Consider the following 22376-nt stretch of genomic DNA (forward strand, 5'->3'; position numbering starts at 1 on the left):
CCTTCAAGAGCTCAAGCTGCCCCAGAAAGAGTGACTGATTCCTGCCAGTTGCTGGCAGCTCGTTTTGGCATTCAAGAAACCCTCCACAAGTCTTACCCAGGGGTCCCTTTAGAGCTGAAGCTGCCCCAGAAAGAGCGACTCCTTCCCCGCTGACTGTGGTGGCTCAAGTGGGCATGGAAGAATCACCCTGGAGGTCCTTCCCAGGGGTCCCTTAAGTAGCTGAGGCTGCCCCAGAAAGAGTGACTGATTCCTGCCAGTTGGGGCAGCTCCTTTGGGCATGGAAGAAATGCCCTGGAGGTCTTTTCTTGGGGTCCTTCAAGAGCTCAAGCTGCCCCGGAAAGAGTGACTGATTCCTGCCAATTGCTGGCAGCTCGTTTGGGCATGGAAGAAATGCCCTGGAGGTATTCTCTTGGGCTCCTTCAAGAGATCAAGCTGCCCCGGAAAGAGTGACATATTCCTGCCAGTTGCTGGCAGCTCGTTAGGGCATTCAAGAAACCCTCTGGAAGTCTTTCCCAGGGGTCCATTTTGAGCTGAAGCCGCCCCCGGAAAGAGTGACTGATTCCCCGCCGACTGTGGTGGCTCAAGTGGGCATGGAAGAAACACCCTGGAGGTCTTTTCTTGGGCTACTTCAAGAGCTCAAGCTGTCCCAGAAAGAGTGACTGATCCCTGCCAGGAGCTGGCAGCTCGCGTGGGCGTTCAAGAAGCCCCCTGGAAGTCTTTTTCCAGGGTTCCCTTCAGAGCTGAAGCTGCCCCCGGAAAGAGTGGCTGGTTCCTGCCAATTGCTGGCAGCTCGTTCGGGCACGCAAGAAACTCTCTGGAGGTCTTTCCCAGGGTTCCCTTTAGAGCTGAAGCTGCCCCAAAAAGAGTGACTGATTCCCGCTGATTGTGGTGGCTCAAGTGGGCATGAAAGAATCACCCTGGAGGTCCTTCCCAATGGTCCCTTAAGTAGCTGAAGCTACCCCACAAAGAGTGACTGATTCCTGCTAGTTGGGGCAGCTCCTTTGGGCATGGAAGAAATGCCCTGGAGGTCTTTTCTTGGGGTCCTTCAAGAGCTCAAGCTGCCCCAGAAAGAGTGACTGATTCCTGCCAGTTGCTGGCAGCTCGTTTTGGCATTCAAGAAACCCTCCGCAAGTCTTACCCAGGGGTCCCTTTAGAGCTGAAGCTGCCCCAGAAAGAGTGACTCCTTCCCCGCTGACTGTGGTGGCTCAAGTGGGCATGGAAGAATCACCCTGGAGGTCCTTCCCAGGGGTCCCTTAAGTAGCTGAGGCTGCCCCAGAAAGAGTGACTGATTCCTGCTAGTTGGGGCAGCTCGTTTGGGATTGGAAGAAATGCCCTGGAGGTCTTTTCTTGGGCTCCTTCAAGAGCTCAAGCTGCCCCAGAAGGAGTGACTGATGTGGTGGCTCACGCGGGCATGGAAGAAATGCCATGCAAGTCCTTTCCAGGGGTTCCTTTAGAGCTGGAGCTGCCCCAAAAAAGAGTCACTGATTCCCGCTGACTGTGGTGGCTCATACGGGCATGGAAGTCTTTTCCCAAGGCTCAAGCAGGTAAAGGAAGACAGGTTGATCTCCGAGGCCGGCCCAGACAAAATCCTGGTCTGGACTTCTGAAGGGGGGATGGCAACTACACTGACTTGGTCGGAAAAGTCTCTCAAACAGGGGCTTTTCAAGTACCCTCATTGGGCACCAGCGGCCCATAGTCACGTCTCTTTGCCGTATTCAAGCTTGGAGTTTGTTTTTGGTCACCAACGGCTCTTAGTTAAGCCTAAAATGTTATGTCTGTCTGTCTGTCAGCAAATGTGCTGGAGGTTTAAGGGTTAAAAATTAGTACCTGTTATGCTTGCCGACATTGTATTATTTGTGGCGTAGATTGCGGCTCCTACTGCTGACAGTTTGTGGGTATCGCTTCTCGGCCTTTTGGCTAAGATCAAGTGTAGTATCTGTTCTTATCAGTATTATATTTGATCTGGTCACGCGGCTGGGACTGCGATCGCCTCTGGGAGGTTCACCCTGGTGAGCGCTTTTGTAGTGCTTACCAAGACCTGCGAGAGGTACATCGGCTGCGTTTTTACAAAGTCTTTTAAGGTAAGGTCTCTTTTAAATATTTATTCTGCTGGTTTTAAGTTTATTGTTGTTTTTAGAGAGCTGTAGGTGCCTCCACCATGTCGGCTGCTCGTGCCGGCATGCGGAGGCACCACAGCGTGCGTTTCAATTTTAAAACTGTTAATGGGAAGCTCCTGGAGTTGTCCAGATTGGACTTCTCCAGGAAGCTTATCCAAAAAGCTTTAAATTTCAAACCGGAAGAATTGAACTGTATTGTGACTCTGCCCCTGAACAAAGGATTTGATGTAAGTTTTAAGGCTGCTTCTCTGCTTAATGCTTTTTGGCAAAGATTTGATTCGGTTAAAGCCCAGTTTTCCATGTTTACTGTGGAAAAGCTTTCGGACAACACTCTTAAAACAGTGATTGTCCGAATGTTCAATGAAACAGTAACTGGTGACGATATCTGCGTGTGGCTGGGTAGATATTGCACTGTTCGTGGCCAGCCAGTCAAGGTTTTAGATGAGGACGGCATCTGGAACTGCTCTTGGCGTGTTCCCATTAAACAGTGGGAAGACGCCGAGGGCTTCCAGGGCCTGAGACATCTGCCTTCTATGATTGTGCTTGGGGAGAACAGGGGCTACATCCATTATCAGGGGATGCCCAAACTGTGCAGGAAGTGTGGGAAAAATGGGCATCTCGCTGAAGCATGCCAAGAGCTAGTTTGTGGGAAGTGCAGAGAAATTGGGCACAGCTTTGAGCAGTGTACCAATGGCAGGCGGTGCAATCTGTGTGGAGACACTAACCATCTTTTCAGAGATTGCCCTAAGAGTTTTGCCAACAGAGTGAAAAGCAACAAAATGGCCGCCCCGCAAAACGTGGTGGCCGAGGAACAAAGGGAGGAGGCGGTCCCTGAAGTTTTGGCGGGAAACGAAAGTTTGCCGTCGGCTTCGGGGACCGGCCAAGAAGGAGGAGGCGGGGCGGCCAAGGGGGCGGAGTCACAATCGGTTGAGGTGAGGAGAGGGGAAGCTGTCGAATCAGAAGTGAGTTTAGAGAGGAAAGAGGAGGAAGACACAGCTTCCTCTCTCCTCACCGTCTCGGAGATAGTGGAGGCTTCAGAGGGGAGTGAAATCAATGTTTCACTCCCAAATGCTCAGGTGCAAAAGAGACCCGCGGGATCTCCTCTGTTTGATACAGAGAAGAAATTGAGAGTCTCACACGATTCGGATAGTTCACCCGTAACTATTTCGAGTCGTGTGTGGCCTCTTGAGTCCCCAAATGAGGTGTCCTTTTTGCACGTTAAGCTTATATCATCATCGCCAAAAGAGACACAAGAGAATATCTCTGTGGATTTGGAGGCGATAGACACACAACCTAACAATCCAGGGATAATTCCTGGAAAGGAGGGGAGTGTGCAACAAGAAAAGACATGATTTTAATGTCGGTTTTAAGACTTTTCTGTAGGTTTTAAAATTGTCTTTTAAGCAGCTCATGTCTTTAAAATATAGTGCTCATGGATATCACCTTCTCCACTATAAATGTGAGAAGTGTGAAGTCCCTAGTAAGAGCACAGAGCATATTTTCCCTCTTAAAAACTTTTAAAACAGACGTCTTTTTATTACAAGAATGTGCTTTACCCTTTTTAAAAAATTATAAAAAATGGGAGGATTTATGGACCCCCGGACCCTCCATATGGAGTGGCTCAAATTTTAATAAAAATGACGGGGTGGCCATTTTAATCAATAATCCAAACATCTTGGTGAAGGGAAGCACGGTGGTGAGAGATGGGCGGGCTATTTTAGCTAATTTGACTGTTTTAGATAGGGATTTTAATGTTCTAAATTTTTATGGTTTTACGGACAAAAACAAAAGATTTGAGCTTTTAGAAGACATACAGCCCCACATGCTAGGTAGGGTGCCCTTCATTTTAGCAGGTGATTTTAACTGTGTTTTAACTCAAAAAGACAGAAGAAGGGCAGATGATTTTAAAGTAGATAAGACATCGGTTTTACTGCAGGGTTTAGTTAGAGATTTTAAATTAGTGGACTGTTTTAAAGCTATGCATCAGAGAGAGGAGGGCTTCACCTGGTTCAGTGGTGATGGTACCAGAGCCTCTCGAATCGATTACATGTTCACACGTGACTACCCGCCAACCGATGCAAAATTAACCCCCCTCTTCTTTTCCGATCACTTAATGCTGTCTTGCACGCTTTCACTGCCCCTGGGTGTGACAATAGGTGGAGGGCTGTGGAAGCTGAACTGCTCTCTGTTAAAAGATGAGAAAGTGGTGAGGGAATACAGAGAGCAGTTCAGCCAATGGCAGACCCTCCAGGACTTTTATGATACACAAGCACAGTGGTGGGAAATGGTAAAAGGACGCACAAAACGTTTTTTTAAAAGGATAGGTAGGGAAAAAAAGAATAGGGAAAAGAGACGCATGATGGGGCTGCAAAAACGCCTACAGAGATATTTTAACCTTTTAAACATGGGCTTTGATTTTAACAACGAAATTAAAGAAGTTAAAAAAGAGATGTTGGTTTTAGCAGAGGAAAATAGCAGGGGAGTGATTTTAAGAGCAAAAGAGAAAAAAATTGAAGAAAATGAAAAGTGTACAAGATATTTTTTTAAAAAAATAATCACAAAGGGAGGGGGGATATCAAAGATAAAAAACGACGAGGGGACTATTTTAAATACCACAGAGGGGGTTTTAAAAGAAGTCGAAAAGTTTTACGAAAATTTATATGGAAAAAAAATAGTACACGAGGACGCTTTAAATGAGGTTTTAAATTTTTTAGACAAAAAAGTACAAAAAGAAAAACATTCAGTTTTAACCCAAGATTTTAAGAAAGAAGATTTAGATAAAGCTCTTAAAAGTTTTAAAAAGGGGAAGTCTCCAGGAATGGACGGTCTTCCCCTGGAGTTTTATCAATGTTTCTGGGACATTTTAGCTGGGGTTTTACTGACTGTTTTTAATGAATTCGAAAATTTTAACAAACTACCTGCGGATTTTAGATTAGGAATAGTTTCTCTGCTTTTTAAAAAAGATGACAAGACAATTTTAAAAAATTGGCGACCAATTACTCTTTTAAACACTGATTATAAATTTTTTACAAAGATTTTAGCGACAAGGATGTCGACAGTTTTAGAGGATGTAATCCACCCGGATCAAGCCTGTGCTGTGCCCGGGAGGAAGATCACGGACAGCCTATTGCTGATCCGAGATGCCATCTGTTACGCGAGAGACAGAAACATTCGTCTAGCCGTGGTAAATTTAGATTTTGAAAAAGCATTTGACAGAGTCTCGCACCAGTACTTGTTACAAGTACTGGAAAAAATGGGGTTCCCGGGAAGATTTTTAGCATGGGTGGGACTGCTGTACAACGACCTTGTCAGCAAAATCATTGTAAATGGGCATTTAACAAAAGCAGTAAATATCTGCAGTGGCGTCCGTCAAGGGTGTCCGTTATCCCCACTCCTGTATGTGGTTTGTATTGAACCACTGGCACAGCTCTTGAGAAGGGATAAATGGATTACAGGTTTTAAAATTCCGGGGGGTTTGACAGCATCTTGTGTTTTATATATGGACGACGTTACCCTTTTAACGACAGACCTCACCTCGGCCCGAAGAGCTATGGATTTGACCGATTTCTACGGTCGGGCCTCGGGAGCCAGATTAAACCGAAAAAAGTCCGAGGCCCAGCTCTTCGGGCCGTGGGGTAACGTCGTCACAGAGGGACTAGAGCTGACTTTTAAGGAAAATGATTTTAAAATTTTAGGGGTAAAATTTGACAAAGAGGGTGGGGGAGGGCAAAATTGGAACGACATTTTAACAAAGGTAAACCAAAAGTTGGGATTCTGGGGGTTACGAAAATTAACAATGGAGGGTAAAATTTTGATTTTTAAATCCGTAATTTTACCACTCATTTTACTTGTTTCTTCTGTTTTTAGTCCACCAAGACGTTTTATCAGGAAGTTGGAAAGGGCGGTGTTTTATTTCCTGTGGGGATCCAAGTGGGAGCGCCTAAGAAGAACAGAGTTAAAGAAAAAGCCCGAACATGGTGGAAAAGGCCTCCCGGATCCCCACCTGTTTTTAGGCAGCCGCTTCACCGCCCTGCATTTTAGTTACGCGTTGACCCCATCCAGAGAAAACAAGACGGCTGCCATGACTCGCTTCTGGATGGGGTCCTACCTGAGAACCCTGAAAGTTTTAGCAGTGGACCTTAAGTACCCAGTGTCTTTTAATTTACCTAGGGAGTATGATTTTATAAAGAAATTTTTAAAGAAGTATGTTTTAGAGACTAACGATGTCACCATTTTAACTAACCACAAGGCTCTCATTTCTCTTGTGCAGGATCGAGAGACGGTGAGTCGGGTCCCGGGCCTCACATTATGTGAGGCCCAACAAGTGTGGAGGAACGCGGCCCACCCAGCTCTCCAGAACGGACACAAGGACCTGTTGTGGATGGTGGCACATGAGATCCTCCCGGTCAGGGCGGTCATGCACTCCAGAGGCATGGCCAGAAACCCCGTCTGCCCACGGCCTGGGTGTGGATGCCCAGAGACCGTGCGGCACCTGCTCTGGGAGTGCGGCGCTGCGCGGGACCTGTGGGCCAGGACCGGCCCCCTGTATCATCAGTACCTGCCGGCGGGGAGGGCCCAGATGGACTACCACCTTATCATCCATGGGGTGGGCCAGGGCGTGAAAGACATGACAAAACAGGATTTTACATCGCTCTGGCTCACCCTGACCGCCATCAAGGATGCCATCTGGGTCACAAGAAACCTGCTGGTGGGGAAGCAGGTCACGGTACCCCTGCAAGGGACAAAGGGACTGATAACAACCACGCTACAGGGGTACCGGACCTTGACAAGAGGCCAAGGGGGCCGGGGTCGCACGGAGGAGGTCCCGGCCGCCACCGTACCTGGCCGCCCGTAGATGCACCCTCACCACTCTGGCTACGGGAACAGCGGGCCAGCAGGCCAGAGGAGGGGGATCTCCGCTATGCCCTTGAAACACAGGGGCTGTGACCGTCCTGGAGAGTTGGTGTGAATGGACTTTTTTTGGTATGACTCACCCTCGATCCTGGACAAAGAAATGATTTTATCTTCTTATCGTTTCTATCGCTTTTCATGCATTTTTTATCGGACTGGTTTTTATCACTTTTTTTTATCAACATCTACGCCGAGGACTTTTTTTTACATAACACACGCACACACAAAAGACTTTCGCACAACATACACTTTTATTTTCTCCACAAACCCTGATTTTAAAGTGTTTTTGTTAAGTGCCATATGTCTTTTAATGTGTATTGAAATGTTTTTAATGTGTGTTTTATGTTTCAATTCATTTTTACTAAGTCCTGCGTTGTTAAAATGGTGACTAGACTGTGATTCTTTTTTAGACCCGTTTTAAGTTTTATTGAACAGCTTGTGTTTTTTAGTCTTTCATTTGTTTGCCTTTTTAAAAAAGAAAAAAAAAAAAAATGTCCTCTATACAAAAACACTTGACATTTTATGTTCATTTAAAGTACTTTTGCATGTATTTATTTATGTATTTATTTATGTATATATTTATTCATTTTTATTTATTTTACTGTTAAGTACTCAAATGAGGCTAAGTGAAGAGATATGTGTTCAATAATTATTGTGATGTAAGAAACAAATGGGAAACGCTGTCAATAAATTTTTTTCGAAAGAAAAATCTGTTCTTATCAGTATTATATTTGATCTGGTCACGCGGCTGGGACGGCGATCGCCTCTTGGAGGTTCACCCTGGTGCCTGCTTTTGTAGCGGCCACCACAACCTTTGGGAGGTACACCGGCTGAGCGTTTTCGTGAAGTCTTTTAAGGTAAGGTTTTAAGTATTTATTGATTTGGCTGTTTTATTGGTGTGGTTTTATAGAGAGCTGTTGGTGCCTCCACCATGTCGGCTGCTCGTGCCGGCATGCGGAGGCACCACAGCGTGCGTTTTAATTTTAAAACTGTTAATGGAAAGCTCCTGGAGTTGTCCCGCTTGGACTTCTCCAGGAAGCTAATCCAAAAAGCCTTGAAATTTAAACCCGACGAACTGAACTGTATAGTGACTCTGCCCCTTAACAAGGGATTTGATGTTAGCTTTAAAGCTGCCTCCCACTTAAACGTTTTTTGGCAAAGATTTGACTCTGTAAAAGACCAGTTCTCCATGTTTACTGTGGAAAAACTTTCAGACAACACACTTAAAACTGTGATTGTCAGAATGTTTAATGAAACAGTGACTGGTGAAGACATTTGTGTATGGCTGGGAAGATTTTGCACTGTTCGTGGACAGCCAGTTAAGGTGCTAGATGAGGATGGCATCTGGAATTGCTCCTGGCGGATTCCCATCAAACAATGGGAGGATGCCGGAGGATTCCAGGGCCTGAGACATCTGCCCTCCATGATTGTGCTGGGAGAGAACAGAGGCTACATTCATTACCAAGGCATGCCCAAACTTTGTAGAAAGTGCAACAAGTTTGGGCATTTAGCAGAAGCGTGCCAAGAAACAGTATGCGGGAAGTGTAAAGAAATTGGACATAGTTTTGAACAATGTACCAATGGCAGGCGGTGCAATCTCTGTGGTGATTCAAACCATCTCTATAGAGATTGCCCAAAAAGCTTTGCAAACAAACTGAAAAGTCAAAAAATGGCCGCCCCACCGACCACGCTGGTTTCAGAACAAAGAGAAGGGGCGGGGCCTGAGGTTTTGGCGGGAGCCGACATCTCCCAGCCAGCCTCAGAGCCCAACCAATGCCGAGAAGGTGGGGCGGCCCCAGGGGCGGAGTCACAGTCGGTAGAGGTGGGGAGAGAGGAGGTAAACGAACCAATAGGAATGGAAAAGGGAGAGGAAACGACCTCCTCTCTCCTCACCGTCTCTGAGGTGAGTGTTGCATCAAGTGATGCCTCACTCCCGAATGCTCAGGTGCAGAAAAGACCTGCAGACTCTCCACTGTGCGATACAGAGAAGAAACAAAGAGTGGTCAGGGGCTCAGATGGTTCAGAAATGGACAGTCTGAGCCATGAATGGCCACTCAAGTCTCCAAATGAGGTCTCTTTTTTGCACATAAAGCTAACAACATCGTCGCCTAAAGATCCACAAGAGCTTGTCTCTGTGGGCTCTGAGGCGATAGGCACTTCCTCTAATTCCTCCCCTGATTGCCATGGGGGAAAAGACGAGGAAATGCTACAGGACCACACGTGAGTTTTAAAAGATTTTATTGTCTTTTAATCTGCGTGATTGGTGAGTTTTACCTCTTTTAATTGTCGTCTTTATAACGGTTCATGTCTTTTATCCATATACTGCTCATGGCCCTCACAATCTCAACCATAAATGTTAGAAGTGTGAGGTCCACCACAAGAGCACAGAGCATCCTATCCTTTTTAAAAAACTTTTAAGTCAGACATGTTTTTATTGCAAGAGTGTTCTCTGCCCTTTTTAAAAAACTATAGAAGATGGGAAGAACTTTGGACCCCTGGACCCTCCATTTGGAGTGGATCCAATTTTAATAAAAATGATGGGGTCGCTATTTTAATTAATAACCCCAATATCTTGGTGGAGGGCAGCACGGTTTTAAGAGACGGACGGGCACTTTTAGCTAATCTGACTTTTTTAGATAAGGGTTTTAAGGTTATTAACGTATATGGTTTTAATGATAAAAATGAAAGACATGAGCTTTTAGTGGACTTGCAACCCCACATATTAGGTAGGGCACCCCTTATTTTAGCAGGAGATTTTAATTGTATTTTAACAAACAAAGACAGAAGAAAAACAGAGGGTTTTAAATTGGATAAAACATCCTTTTTATTGCAGGGTATGGTTAGGGATTTTAAATTAGTCGACTGTTTTAAAACAATGCATCAAAGAGAGGAGGGCTTCACCTGGTTCAGTGGTGATGGTACCAGAGCCTCTCGAATCGACTATATTTTTACACGAGACTGCCCGCCAACTGATGCTAAACTAACCCCCCTCTTTTTTACTGACCACACAATGCTATCTTGCACTCTTTCACTCCCCACAGGTGTGACGGTAGGGGGAGGGCTGTGGAAGCTGAACTGCTCTCTGCTAAAAGACGAGGAGGTAGTTAGAGATTACAGAGAGCAGTTCAGCCAATGGCAGACCCTCCAGGACTTTTACGATTCACGAGCACAATGGTGGGAAAAGGTGAAAGACTGGACGAGAGGTTTTTTTAGACATATAGGGAAGTAAAATAAAAATAAAGAAAAAAGACATATGATGGGGTTGCAAAAAAGATTACAACGCTATTTTAATCTTTTAAACGAAGGTCTTGATTTTAATGATGAAATAAAAGAGGTAAAAAATGAAATGTCAGTTTTAAGTGAAATTCAAAGTAAAGGTTTTATCTTAAGAAGTAAAGAAAAACATATTGAGGAAGGGGAAAAGTGCACAAGATATTTTTTTAAAAAAATAATCACTCGGGGACAAACAATAAACAGTTTAAAATTAAATGGGAGGAAAGTGCACACAACTAAAGAAATTTTAAATGGCGTCGAAAATTTTTATGAAGAATTGTATAAAGAAAAACAAACAGATGAATATATTCAATTAGAAGTCTTAAATTTTTTAGAAAAAAAAGTAAGTAGGGAAAACAGTTTTTTAGCCCAAGATTTTACAATTCTGGAAGTTTTTAAAGCTCTTAAAAGTTTTAAAAATGGGAAGTCCCCAGGAATGGATGGACTTCCCCTAGAATTTTATGTCACCTTTTGGGACATTTTAGGACAAGAGCTTTTAACTGTTTTTAAAGAATTTGAGACTTCCAACCGACTGCCAGATAGTTTTAGAACAGGGATAGTTTCACTTTTACATAAAAAAGATGACAAGACTGACTTAAAAAATTGGAGACCAATCACGCTTTTAAATTTTGACTGTAAGCTTTTTACAAAGATTTTAGCGACACGCATGTCAAGGGTTTTAGAAGACGTAATCCACCCGGATCAAGCTTGTGCTGTGCCCGGGAGAAAGATCACGGACAGCCTGGTATTGATTAGAGATGCCATCTGTTATGCGAGAGACAGAGATAATCGGCTAATAGTCCTAAATTTAGATTTTGAAAAAGCATTCGACCGAATCTCGCACCAGTTCCTTTTTAAGGTCCTGGAGAAAATGGGCTTTCCAGGGAGGTTCATAGAGTGGGTGGGACTGCTATATAAAGATCTGATTAGCAAAATTATGGTTAATGGGCATCTAACCAAAGCTGTCAATATTCACAGCGGCGTCCGTCAAGGGTGTCCTTTATCCCCGCTCTTGTATGTGGCTTGTATTGAGCCACTGGCACAGATCTTGAGAAGGGACAAATGGATTAATGGTTTTAACGTGCCTGGCACAGGGGGGTTGACGGCCACCTGTGTCCTATACATGGATGACATAACACTTTTAATGACCAACCTCGCATCGGCCCGAAGAGCTATGGATTTGACAGAATGGTATGGTCGGGCCTCGGGCGCCAGACTAAATCGAAATAAGTCCGAGGCCCAGCTCTTCGGGCCGTGGGGGAAGGTGGACACAGGTGGTCTAGACTTGGTTTTTAAAAAGAGTGATCTTAAAATTTTAGGGATTAAATTTGACGAAGAGGGTGGAGGAGGGGGGAACTGGACTGACTTGTTAGGGAAAGCTAAGAGTAGATTAGGTTTTTGGGGTTTAAGACAACTGACTTTAGAAGGAAAAGTTTTAATTTTTAAAGCTGTTGTTTTACCCTTGCTTTTACTGACATGTTCTGTTTTTAGTCCTCCTAGATTCTTCCTTTTAAATCTGGAGAGGGCGGTCTTTTACTTTCTGTGGGGGTCCAAATGGGACAGAGTGAAGAGGGAGGTCTTTAAGAAAAGGAAGGAAAATGGTGGAAAAGGCCTCCCTGACCTCCACCTGTTTTTAGCAAGTCGTTTGACCACCCTGCACTTCAGATATGCGGTCACCCCATCCAGAGAAAACAAGACGGCAGCAATGGTGCGATTCTGGATGGGGTCTTACCTCCGCCATTTAAAAATCATACCCGCAGATCTGAAGTGCCCAGTGGCTTTTAACCTGCCAAAAGAATATGGTTTTATCAAGAAATTTTTAAAGAAACATTTTTTAGAGCAGGAAGATGCCACTGTTTTAACTAACCATAAATCTTTGATCTCTCTTGTGCAGGATCGAGAGCAAGTGAGTCGGGTTCCGGGCCTCACACTCGGTGAGGCCCAACAGGCCTGGAAGAACGCGGCCCACCCAGCTCTCCAGAACAGACATAAGGATCTAGCGTGGATGGTGGCACACGAGATCCTCCCGGTCAGGGCGGTAATGCACTCCAGAGGCATGGCCAAGACCTCCATCTGCCCACGGCCCGGATGCTCAAGCCCGGAGACCGTGCGGCATCTGCTCTGGGAGTGTGGCGCTGCGCGGGACCTGTGGGCAGCAACCGGCCCCCTATACCAACGGAATCTGCCAGCGGGAGGGGCCCAGATGAGTTACCACCTAGCCATCCATGGGGTGGGCCTGGGTGCGACGGACATGGAGAAAGAGGACTTTACCGCACTCTGGCCCACCCTAAACGCCATCAAGGATGCCATCTGGGTCACCAGGAACCTGCTGGTAGCAAAGGGCGTCACGGTGCCCCTCCACAGGGCAAAGCATATCGTATCATCTACGCTAGAGGGGTACCGGGCGCCAACTTTAGGACGAGGGGGCCGGGGTCACACGAGGAGGGTCCCGGCCGCCACCGTACCTGGCCGCCCGTAGATGCACCCTCACCAATCTGGCTACGGGAACAGCGGGCCAGCGGGCCGGAGGAGGGGGATCTCCGCTATGCCCCGGAAACATAGAGACTGTGGTTGTTTTGGAGAGCTGGAGTGAATGGACTTTCTTGTTAAGACTCACTCTCGATCCTGCACAAGAGCGAGTTTTTAGTTTCTGAACTGGCTTTTATTGGTTTGCTTTTATTTCTTTTAGCTTTGGCCTTTTAGTGCTTTTAGTGGACATTTTATTTCATCATTCGATCTCGTTTTAACAAGGAATTTTCACCACAAACATACATGGACTTTTAACACAAACACTGACTCCCAAACCTACACTCACGAACTTTTACACAAACATGGACTTTGAAACAGAAATCACAAAACAAACAAAAAAACATAACACAAAGACAGCAACAACAACTGAATTTCACTCTGTTTTTATGTATATATTTAGGTACGCATGAACTGATTTTATTTCTCTTAATTTGTAATTTCATTCATTTTATTTTATTTTATTTGTTAATGCATCAATATATACATGTTTTTGTTGGTTTTTAAGAGTGAAATTGTAGTCCTTGAGTACTACGCTGTTTTATTTTGACTTTTAAGAAGTGTATTGTGATTTATTGTGTGGTTTTATGATTGTTTTAATGAGAAGTGAAAAGTGTCAACTAATGCAAAGAAAGTTCTTAAAATATGTGTGATTTTTATGATGAAATTGTGTCAATAAATTTTTTCGAAAGAAAAAAAATCTGTTCTTATCAGTGTTATATTTGATCTGGTCACGCGGCTGGGACTGCGATGGCCTCTGGGAGGTTCACCCTGGTGAGTGCTTTTGTAGTGCTTACCAAGACCTGCGAGAGGTACATCGGCTGCGTTTTTACAAAGTCTTTTAAGGTAAGGTCTCTTTTAAATATTTATTCTGCTGGTTTTAAATTTATTGGTGTTTTTTAGGGAGCTGTAGGTGCCTCCACCATGTCGGCTGCTCGTGCCGGCATGCGGAGGCACCACAGCGTGCGTTTTAATTTCAAAACAGTTAATGGGAAGCTCCTCGAGTTGTCCAGATTGGACTTCTCCAGGAAGCTTATCCAAAAATCTTTAAATTTCAAGCCAGAAGAACTAAACTGTATTGTGACTCTGCCCCTGAACAAAGGATTTGATGTGAGTTTTAAGGCTGCTTCTCTGCTAAATGCTTTTTGGCAAAGATTTGATTCGGTTAAAGCCCAGTTTTCCATGTTTACTGTGGAAAAGCTTTCGGACAACACTCTTAAAACAGTGATTGTCCGAATGTTCAATGAAACAGTAACTGGTGACGATATCTGCGTGTGGCTGGGTAGATATTGCACTGTTCGTGGCCAGCCAGTCAAGGTTTTAGATGAGGACGGCATCTGGAACTGCTCTTGGCGTGTTCCCATTAAACAGTGGGAAGACGCCGAGGGCTTCCAGGGCCTGAGACATCTGCCTTCTATGATTGTGCTTGGGGAGAACAGGGGCTACATCCATTATCAGGGGATGCCCAAACTGTGCAGGAAGTGTGGAAAAAATGGGCATCTCGCTGAAGCATGCCAAGAGCTAGTTTGTGGGAAGTGCAGAGAAATTGGGCACAGCTTTGAGCAGTGTACCAATGGCAGGCGGTGCAATCTGTGTGGAGACACTAACCATCTTTTCAGAGATTGTCCTAAGAGTTTTGCCAACAGAGTGAAAAGCAACAAAATGGCCGCCCCGCAAAACGTGGTGGCCGAGGAACAAAGGGAGGAGGCGGTCCCTGAAGTTTTGACGGGAAACGAAAGTTTGCCGTCAGCTTCGGGGACCGGCCAAGAAGGAGGAGGCGGGGCGGCCAAGGGGGCGGAGTCACAATCGGTTGAGGTTAGGAGAGGGGAAGCTGTCGAATCAGAAGTGAGTTTAGAGAGGAAAGAGGAGGAAGACACAGCTTCCTCTCTCCTCACCGTCTCGGAGATAGTGGAGGCTTCAGAGGGGAGTGAAATCAATGTTTCACTCCCAAGTGTTCAGGTGCAAAAGAGACCCGCGGGATCTCCTCTGTTTGATACAGAGAAGAAATTGAGAGTCTCACACGATTCGGATAGTTCACCAGTAACTATTTCGAGTCGTGTGTGGCCTCTTGAGTCCCCAAATGAGGTGTCCTTTTTGCACGTTAAGCTAATATCATCATCACCAAAAGAGACACAAGAGAATATCTCTGTGGATTTGGAGGCGATAGACACACACCCTAACAATCCAGGGATAATTCCTGGAAAGGAGGGGAGTGTGCAACAAGAAAAGACATGATTTTAATGTCGGTTTTAAGACTTTTCTGTAGGTTTTAAAATTGTCTTTTAAGAAGCTCATGTCTTTAAAATATAGTGCTCATGGATATCACCTTCTCCACTATAAATGTGAGAAGTGTGAAGTCCCTAGTAAGAGCACAGAGCATATTTTCCCTTTTAAAAACTTTTAAAACAGACGTCTTTTTATTACAAGAATGTGCTTTACCCTTTTTAAAAAATTATAAAAAGTGGAAGGATTTATGGACCCCCGGACCCTCCATATGGAGTGGCTCAAATTTTAATAAAAATGACGGGGTGGCCATTTTAATCAACAATCCAAACATCTTGGTGAAGGGAAGCACGGTGGTGAGAGATGGGCGGGCTATTTTAGCTAATTTGACTGTTTTAGATAGGGATTTTAATGTTCTAAATTTTTATGGTTTTACGGACAAAAACAAAAGATTTGAGCTTTTAGAAGACATACAGCCCCACATGCTAGGTAGGGTGCCCTTCATTTTAGCAGGTGATTTTAACTGTGTTTTAACTCAAAAAGACAGAAGAAGGGCAGATGATTTTAAAGTAGATAAGACATCGGTTTTATTGCAGGGTTTAGTTAAAGATTTTAAATTAGTGGACTGTTTTAAAGCTATGCATCAGAGAGAGGAGGGCTTCACCTGGTTCAGTGGTGATGGTACCAGAGCCTCTCGAATCGATTACATGTTCACACGTGACTACCCGCCAACCGATGCGAAATTAACCCCCCTCTTCTTTTCCGATCACTTAATGCTGTCTTGCACGCTTTCACTGCCCCTGGGTGTGACGGTAGGTGGAGGGCTGTGGAAGCTGAACTGCTCTCTGTTAAAAGATGAGAAAGTGGTGAGGGAATACAGAGAGCAGTTCAGCCAATGGCTGACCCTCCAGGACTTTTATGATACACAAGCACAGTGGTGGGAAATGGTAAAAGGACGCACAAAACCTTTTTTTAAAAGGATAGGTAGGGAAAAAAAGAATAGGGAAAAGAGACGCATGATGGGGCTGCAAAAACGCCTACAGAGATATTTTAACCTTTTAAACATGGGCTTTGATTTTAACAACGAAATTAAAGAAGTTAAAAAAGAGATGTTGGTTTTAGCAGAGGAAAATAGCAGGGGAGTGATTTTAAGAGCAAAAGAGAAAAAAATTGAAGAAAATGAAAAGTGTACAAGATATTTTTTAAAAAAAATAATCACAAAGGGAGGGGGGATATCAAAGATAAAAAACGACGAGGGGACTATTTTAAATACCACAGAGGGGGTTTTAAAAGAAGTCGAAAAGTTTTACGAAAACTTATATGGGAAAAAAATAGTACACGAGGACGCTTTAAATGAGGTTTTAAATTTTTTAGACAAAAAAGTACAAAAAGAAAAACATTCAGTTTTAACCCAAGATTTTAAGAAAGAAGATTTAGATAAAGCTCTTAAAAGTTTTAAAAAGGGGAAGTCTCCAGGAATGGACTGTCTTCCCCTGGAGTTTTATCAATGTTTCTGGGACATTTTAGCTGGGGTTTTACTGACTGTTTTTAATGAATTCGAAAATTTTAACAAACTACCTGCGGATTTTAGATTAGGAATAGTTTCTCTGCTTTTTAAAAAAGATGACAAGACAATTTTAAAAAATTGGCGACCAATTACTCTTTTAAACACTGATTATAAATTTTTTACAAAGATTTTAGCGACAAGGATGTCGACAGTTTTAGAGGATGTAATCCACCCGGATCAAGCCTGTGCTGTGCCCGGGAGGAAGATCACGGACAGCCTATTGCTGATCCGAGATGCCATCTGTTACGCGAGAGACAGAAACATTCGTCTAGCCGTGGTAAATTTAGATTTTGAAAAAGCATTTGACAGAGTCTCGCACCAGTACTTGTTACAAGTACTGGAAAAAATGGGGTTCCCGGGAAGATTTTTAGCATGGGTGGGACTGCTGTACAACAACCTTGTCAGTAAAATCATTGTAAATGGGCATTTAACAAAAGCAGTAAATATCTGCAGTGGCGTCCGTCAAGGGTGTCCGTTATCCCCACTCCTGTATGTGGTTTGTATTGAACCACTGGCACAGCTCTTGAGAAGGGATAAATGGATTACAGGTTTTAAAATTCCGGGGGGTTTAACAGCATCTTGTGTTTTATATATGGACGACGTTACCCTTTTAACGACAGACCTCACCTCGGCCCGAAGAGCTATGGATTTGACCGATTTCTACGGTCGGGCCTCGGGAGCCAGATTAAACCGAAAAAAGTCCGAGGCCCAGCTCTTCGGGCCGTGGGGTAACGTCGTCACAGAGGGACTAGAGCTGACTTTTAAGGAAAATGATTTTAAAATTTTAGGGGTAAAATTTGACAAAGAGGGTGGGGGAGGGCAAAATTGGAACGACATTTTAACAAAGGTAAACCAAAAGTTGGGATTCTGGGGGTTACGAAAATTAACAATGGAGGGTAAAATTTTGATTTTTAAATCCATAATTTTACCACTCATTTTACTTGTTTCTTCTGTTTTTAGTCCACCAAGACGTTTTATCAGGAAGTTGGAAAGGGCGGTGTTTTATTTCCTGTGGGGATCCAAGTGGGAGCGCCTAAGAAGAACAGAGTTAAAGAAAAAGCCCGAACATGGTGGTAAAGGCCTCCCGGATCCCCACCTGTTTTTAGGCAGCCGCTTCACCGCCCTGCATTTTAGTTAAGCGTTGACCCCATCCAGAGAAAACAAGACGGCTGCCATGACTCGCTTCTGGATGGGGTCCTACCTGAGAACCCTGAAAGTTTTAGCAGTGGACCTTAAGTACCCAGTGTCTTTTAATTTACCTAGGGAGTATGATTTTATAAAGAAATTTTTAAAGAAGTATGTTTTAGAGACTAACGATGTCACCATTTTAACTAACCACAAGGCTCTCATTTCTCTTGTGCAGGATCGAGAGACGGTGAGTCGGGTCCCGGGCCTCACATTATGTGAGGCCCAACAAGTGTGGAGGAACGCGGCCCACCCAGCTCTCCAGAACGGACACAAGGACCTGTTGTGGATGGTGGCACATGAGATCCTCCCGGTCAGGGCGGTTATGCACTCCAGAGGCATGGCCAGAAACCCCGTCTGCCCACGGCCTGGGTGTGGATGCCCAGAGACCGTGCGGCACCTGCTCTGGGAGTGCGGCGCTGCGCGGGACCTGTGGGCCAGGACCGGCCCCCTGTTTCATCAGTACTTGCCGGCGGGGAGGGCCCAGATGGACTACCACCTTATCATCCATGGGGTGGGCCAGGGCGTGAAAGACATGACAAAACAGGACTTTACATCGCTCTGGCTCACCCTGACCGCCATCAAGGATGCCATCTGGGTCACAAGAAACCTGCTGGTGGGGAAGCAGGTCACGGTACCCCTGCAAGGGACAAAGGGACTGATTACAACCACGCTACAGGGGTACCGGACCTTGACAAGAGGCCAAGGGGGCCGGGGTCGCACGGAGGAGGTCCCGGCCGCCACCGTACCTGGCCGCCCGTAGATGCACCCTCACCACTCTGGCTACGGCAACAGCGGGCCAGCAGGCCAGAGGAGGGGGATCTCCGCTATGCCCTTGAAACACAGGGGCTGTGACCGTCCTGGAGAGTTGATGTGAATGGACTCTTTTGGTATGACTCACCCTCGATCCTGGACAAAGAAATGATTTTATCTTCTTATCGTTTCTATCGCTTTTCATGCATTTTTTATCGGACTGGTTTTTATCACTTTTTTTTTATCAACATCTATGCCGAGGACTTTTTTTTACATAACACACGCACACACAAAAGACTTTCGCACAACATACACTTTTATTTCCTCCACAAACCCTGATTTTAAAGTGTTTTTATTAAGTGCCAAATGTCTTTTAATGTGTATTGAAATGTTTTTTTAATGTGTGTTTTATGTTTCAATTCATTTTACTAAGTCCTGCGTTGTTAAAATGGTGACTAGACCGTGATTCTTTTTTAGACCCGTTTTAAGTTTTATTGAACAGCTTGTGTTTTTTAGTCTTTCATTTGTTTGCCTTTTTAAAAAACATGTCCTCTATACAAAAAACACTTGAAATTTTATGTTCATTTAAAGTACTTTTGCATGTATTTATTTATTTATTTATGTATATATTTATTCATTTTTATTTATTTACTGTTAAGTACTCAAATGAGGCTAAGTGAAGAGATATGTGTTTAATAATTATTGTGATGTAAGAAACAAATGGGAAACGCTGTCAATAAATTTTTTTTCGAAAGAAAAAATCTGTTCTTATCAGTATTATACTTGGGCTTACCTCGCGGGCAGTGACAGCGATCGCCTCTTGGAGGTTTCCTGGCTCACAATTACTCCTGTGTTGTGAGCTCTCAACCCTTGAGAGGTAAAGGAATTGCACTTTTTAAGGTAAGACGTTTTAAGTATTTATTGGCTATTTATTGTGGTTTTAGTGTGTTTTAAGCTGTTGGTGCCTCCACCATGTCGGCTGCTCGTGACAAGAAACCCTCCATAAGTCTTACCCAGGGGTCCCTTTGGAGCTGAAGCTGCCCCAGACAGGGTGACTGACTCCCGCTTATTGTGGCAGCTCAATTGGGCATGGAAGAAACGCCCTGGAGGTCTTGTTCTTGGGGTCCTTCAAGAGCTCAAGCTGCCCCAGAAAGAGTGACTGATTCCTGCCAGTTGCTGGCAGCTCGTTTTGGCATTCAAGAAACCCTCCACAAGTCTTACCCAGGGGTCCCTTTAGAGCTGAAGCTGCCCCAGAAAGAGTGACTCCTTCCCCGCTGACTGTGGTGGCTCAAGTGGGCATGGAAGAATCACCCTGGACGTCCTTCCCAATGGTCCCTTGGGCAGCTGAAGCTGCCCCAGACAGAGTGACTGATTCCTGCTAGTTGGGGCAGCACGTTTGGGCATGGAAGAAACGCCCTGGAGGTCTGTTCTTGGGGCCCTTCCAGAGGTCTAGCTGCCCCAGAAAGAGTGACTGATTCCTGCCAGTTGCTGGCAGCTCGTTTTGGCATTCAAGAAACCCTCCACAAGTCTTACCCAGGGGTCCCTTTAGAGCTGAAGCTGCCCCAGAAAGAGTGACTCCTTCCCCGCTGACTGTGGTGGCTCAAGTGGGCATGGAAGAATCACCCTGGACGTCGTTCCCAATGGTCCCTTGGGCAGCTGAAGCTGCCCCAGACAGGGTGACTGATTCCTGCTAGTTGGGGCAGCACGTTTGGGCATGGAAGAAACGCCCTGGAGGTCTGTTCTTGGGGCCCTTCCAGAGGTCTAGCTGCCCCAGAAAGAGTGACTGATTCCTGCCAGTTGCTGGCAGCTCGTTTTGGCATTCAAGAAACCCTCCACAAGTCTTACCCAGGGGTCCCTTTAGAGCTGAAGCTGCCCCAGAAAGAGTGACTCCTTCCCCGCTGACTGTGGTGGCTCAAGTGGGCATGGAAGAATCACCCTGGACGTCCTTCCCAATGGTCCCTTGGGCAGCTGAAGCTGCCCCAGACAGGGTGACTGATTCCTGCTAGTTGGGGCAGCACGTTTGGGCATGGAAGAAACGCCCTGGAGGTCTGTTCTTGGGGCCCTTCCAGAGGTCTAGCTGCCCCAGAAAGAGTGACTGATTCCTGCCAGTTGCTGGCAGCTCGTTTTGGCATTCAAGAAACCCTCCACAAGTCTTACCCAGGGGTCCCTTTAGAGCTGAAGCTGCCCCAGAAAGAGTGACTCCTTCCCCGCTGACTGTGGTGGCTCAAGTGGGCATGGAAGAATCACCCTGGACGTCCTTCCCAATGGTCCCTTGGGCAGCTGAAGCTGCCCCAGACAGGGTGACTGATTCCTGCTAGTTGGGGCAGCACGTTTGGGCATGGAAGAAACGCCCTGGAGGTCTGTTCTTGGGGCCCTTCCAGAGGTCTAGCTGCCCCAGAAAGAGTGACTGATTCCCGCCTATTGTGGCAGCTCGTTTGGGCTTGGAAGAAACGCCCTGGAGGTCTTGTTCTTGGGGTCCTTCAAGAGCTCAAGCTGCCCCAGAAAGAGTGACTGATTCCTGCCAGTTGCTGGCAGCTCGTTTTGGCATTCAAGAAACCCTCCACAAGTCTTACCCAGGGGTCCCTTTAGAGCTGAAGCTGCCCCAGAAAGAGTGACTCCTTCCCCGCTGACTGTGGTGGCTCAAGTGGGCATGGAAGAATCACCCTGGAGGTCCTTCCCAGGGGTCCCTTAAGTAGCTGAGGCTGCCCCAGAAAGAGTGACTGATTCCTGCTAGATGGGGCAGCTCCTTTGGGCATGGAAGAAATGCCCTGGAGGTATTTTCTTGGGGTCCTTCAAGAGCTCAAGCTGCCCCGGAAAGAGTGACTGACTCCCGCTTATTGTGGCAGCTCAATTGGGCATGGAAGAAACGCCCTGGAGGTCTTGTTCTTGGGGTCCTTCAAGAGCTCAAGCTGCCCCAGAAAGAGTGACTGATTCCTGCCAGTTGCTGGCAGCTCGTTTTGGCATTCAAGAAACCCTCCACAAGTCTTACCCAGGGGTCCCTTTAGAGCTGAAGCTGCCCCAGACAGAGTGACTCCTTCCCCGCTGACTGTGGTGGCTCAAGTGGGCATGGAAGAATCACCCTGGACGTCCTTCCCAATGGTCCCTTGGGCAGCTGAAGCTGCCCCAGACAGGGTGACTGATTCCTGCTAGCTGGGGCAGCACGTTTGGGCATGGAAGAAACGCCCTGGAGGTCTGTTCTTGGGGCCCTTCCAGAGGTCTAGCTGCCCCAGAAAGAGTGACTGATTCCCGCCTATTGTGGCAGCTCGTTTGGGCTTGGAAGAAACGCCCTGGAGGTCTTGTTCTTGGGGTCCTTCAAGAGCTCAAGCTGCCCCAGAAAGAGTGACTGATTCCTGCCAGTTGCTGGCAGCTCGTTTTGGCATTCAAGAAACCCTCCACAAGTCTTACCCAGGGGTCCCTTTAGAGCTGAAGCTGCCCCAGACAGAGTGACTCCTTCCCCGCTGACTGTGGTGGCTCAAGTGGGCATGGAAGAATCACCCTGGAGGTCCTTCCCAGGGGTCCCTTAAGTAGCTGAGGCTGCCCCCGGAAAGAGTGACTGATTCCTGCTAGTTGGGGCAGCTCCTTTGGGCATGGAAGAAATGCCCTGGAGGTCTTTTCTTGGGGTCCTTCAAGAGCTCAAGCTGCCCCGGAAAGAGCGACTGATTCCTGCCAATTGCTGGCAGCTCGTTTGGGCATGGAAGAAATGCCCTGGAGGTATTCTCTTGGGCTCCTTCAAGAAATCAAGCTGCCCCGGAAAGAGTGACATATTCCTGCAAGTTGCTGGCAGCTCGTTAGGGCATTCAAGAAACCCTCTGGAAGTCTTT

The 22376-nt window shown here is 45.9% G+C and overlaps 2 protein-coding genes and 1 pseudogene across 2 annotated transcripts in view; all 3 read left to right on the top strand.

Annotated features, from left to right (window-relative positions):
* The first annotated feature begins 1897 nt into the window (after positions 1-1897).
* LOC141379449 (U2 spliceosomal RNA) lies at positions 1898-1992 on the top strand (annotated as a pseudogene).
* LOC147846297 (uncharacterized) lies at positions 1898-10502 on the top strand. The gene is made up of 2 exons (XM_087240596.1): positions 1898-1948; positions 7752-10502. Exon 2 carries the CDS (start codon positions 7960-7962, stop codon positions 9250-9252), a length of 1293 nt encoding a protein of 430 aa, XP_087096722.1. The 5' UTR covers positions 1898-1948; positions 7752-7959; the 3' UTR covers positions 9253-10502.
* The window catches only part of LOC147846296 (uncharacterized), a 58594-nt gene continuing 38115 nt past the window's right edge, over positions 1898-22376 (top strand). Inside the window, exon 1 of the mRNA XM_087240594.1 lies at positions 1898-2081. The gene's annotated coding sequence lies outside the window, so the exon portion shown is untranslated. The remainder of the gene's footprint in view (positions 2082-22376) is intronic.

The sequence above is a fragment of the Danio rerio genome, chromosome 2 (genome assembly GCF_052040795.2).
Source record: "Danio rerio strain M-AB ecotype USA chromosome 2, GRCz13ab, whole genome shotgun sequence".
In the NCBI taxonomy this organism is placed as follows: domain Eukaryota; kingdom Metazoa; phylum Chordata; class Actinopteri; order Cypriniformes; family Danionidae; genus Danio; species Danio rerio.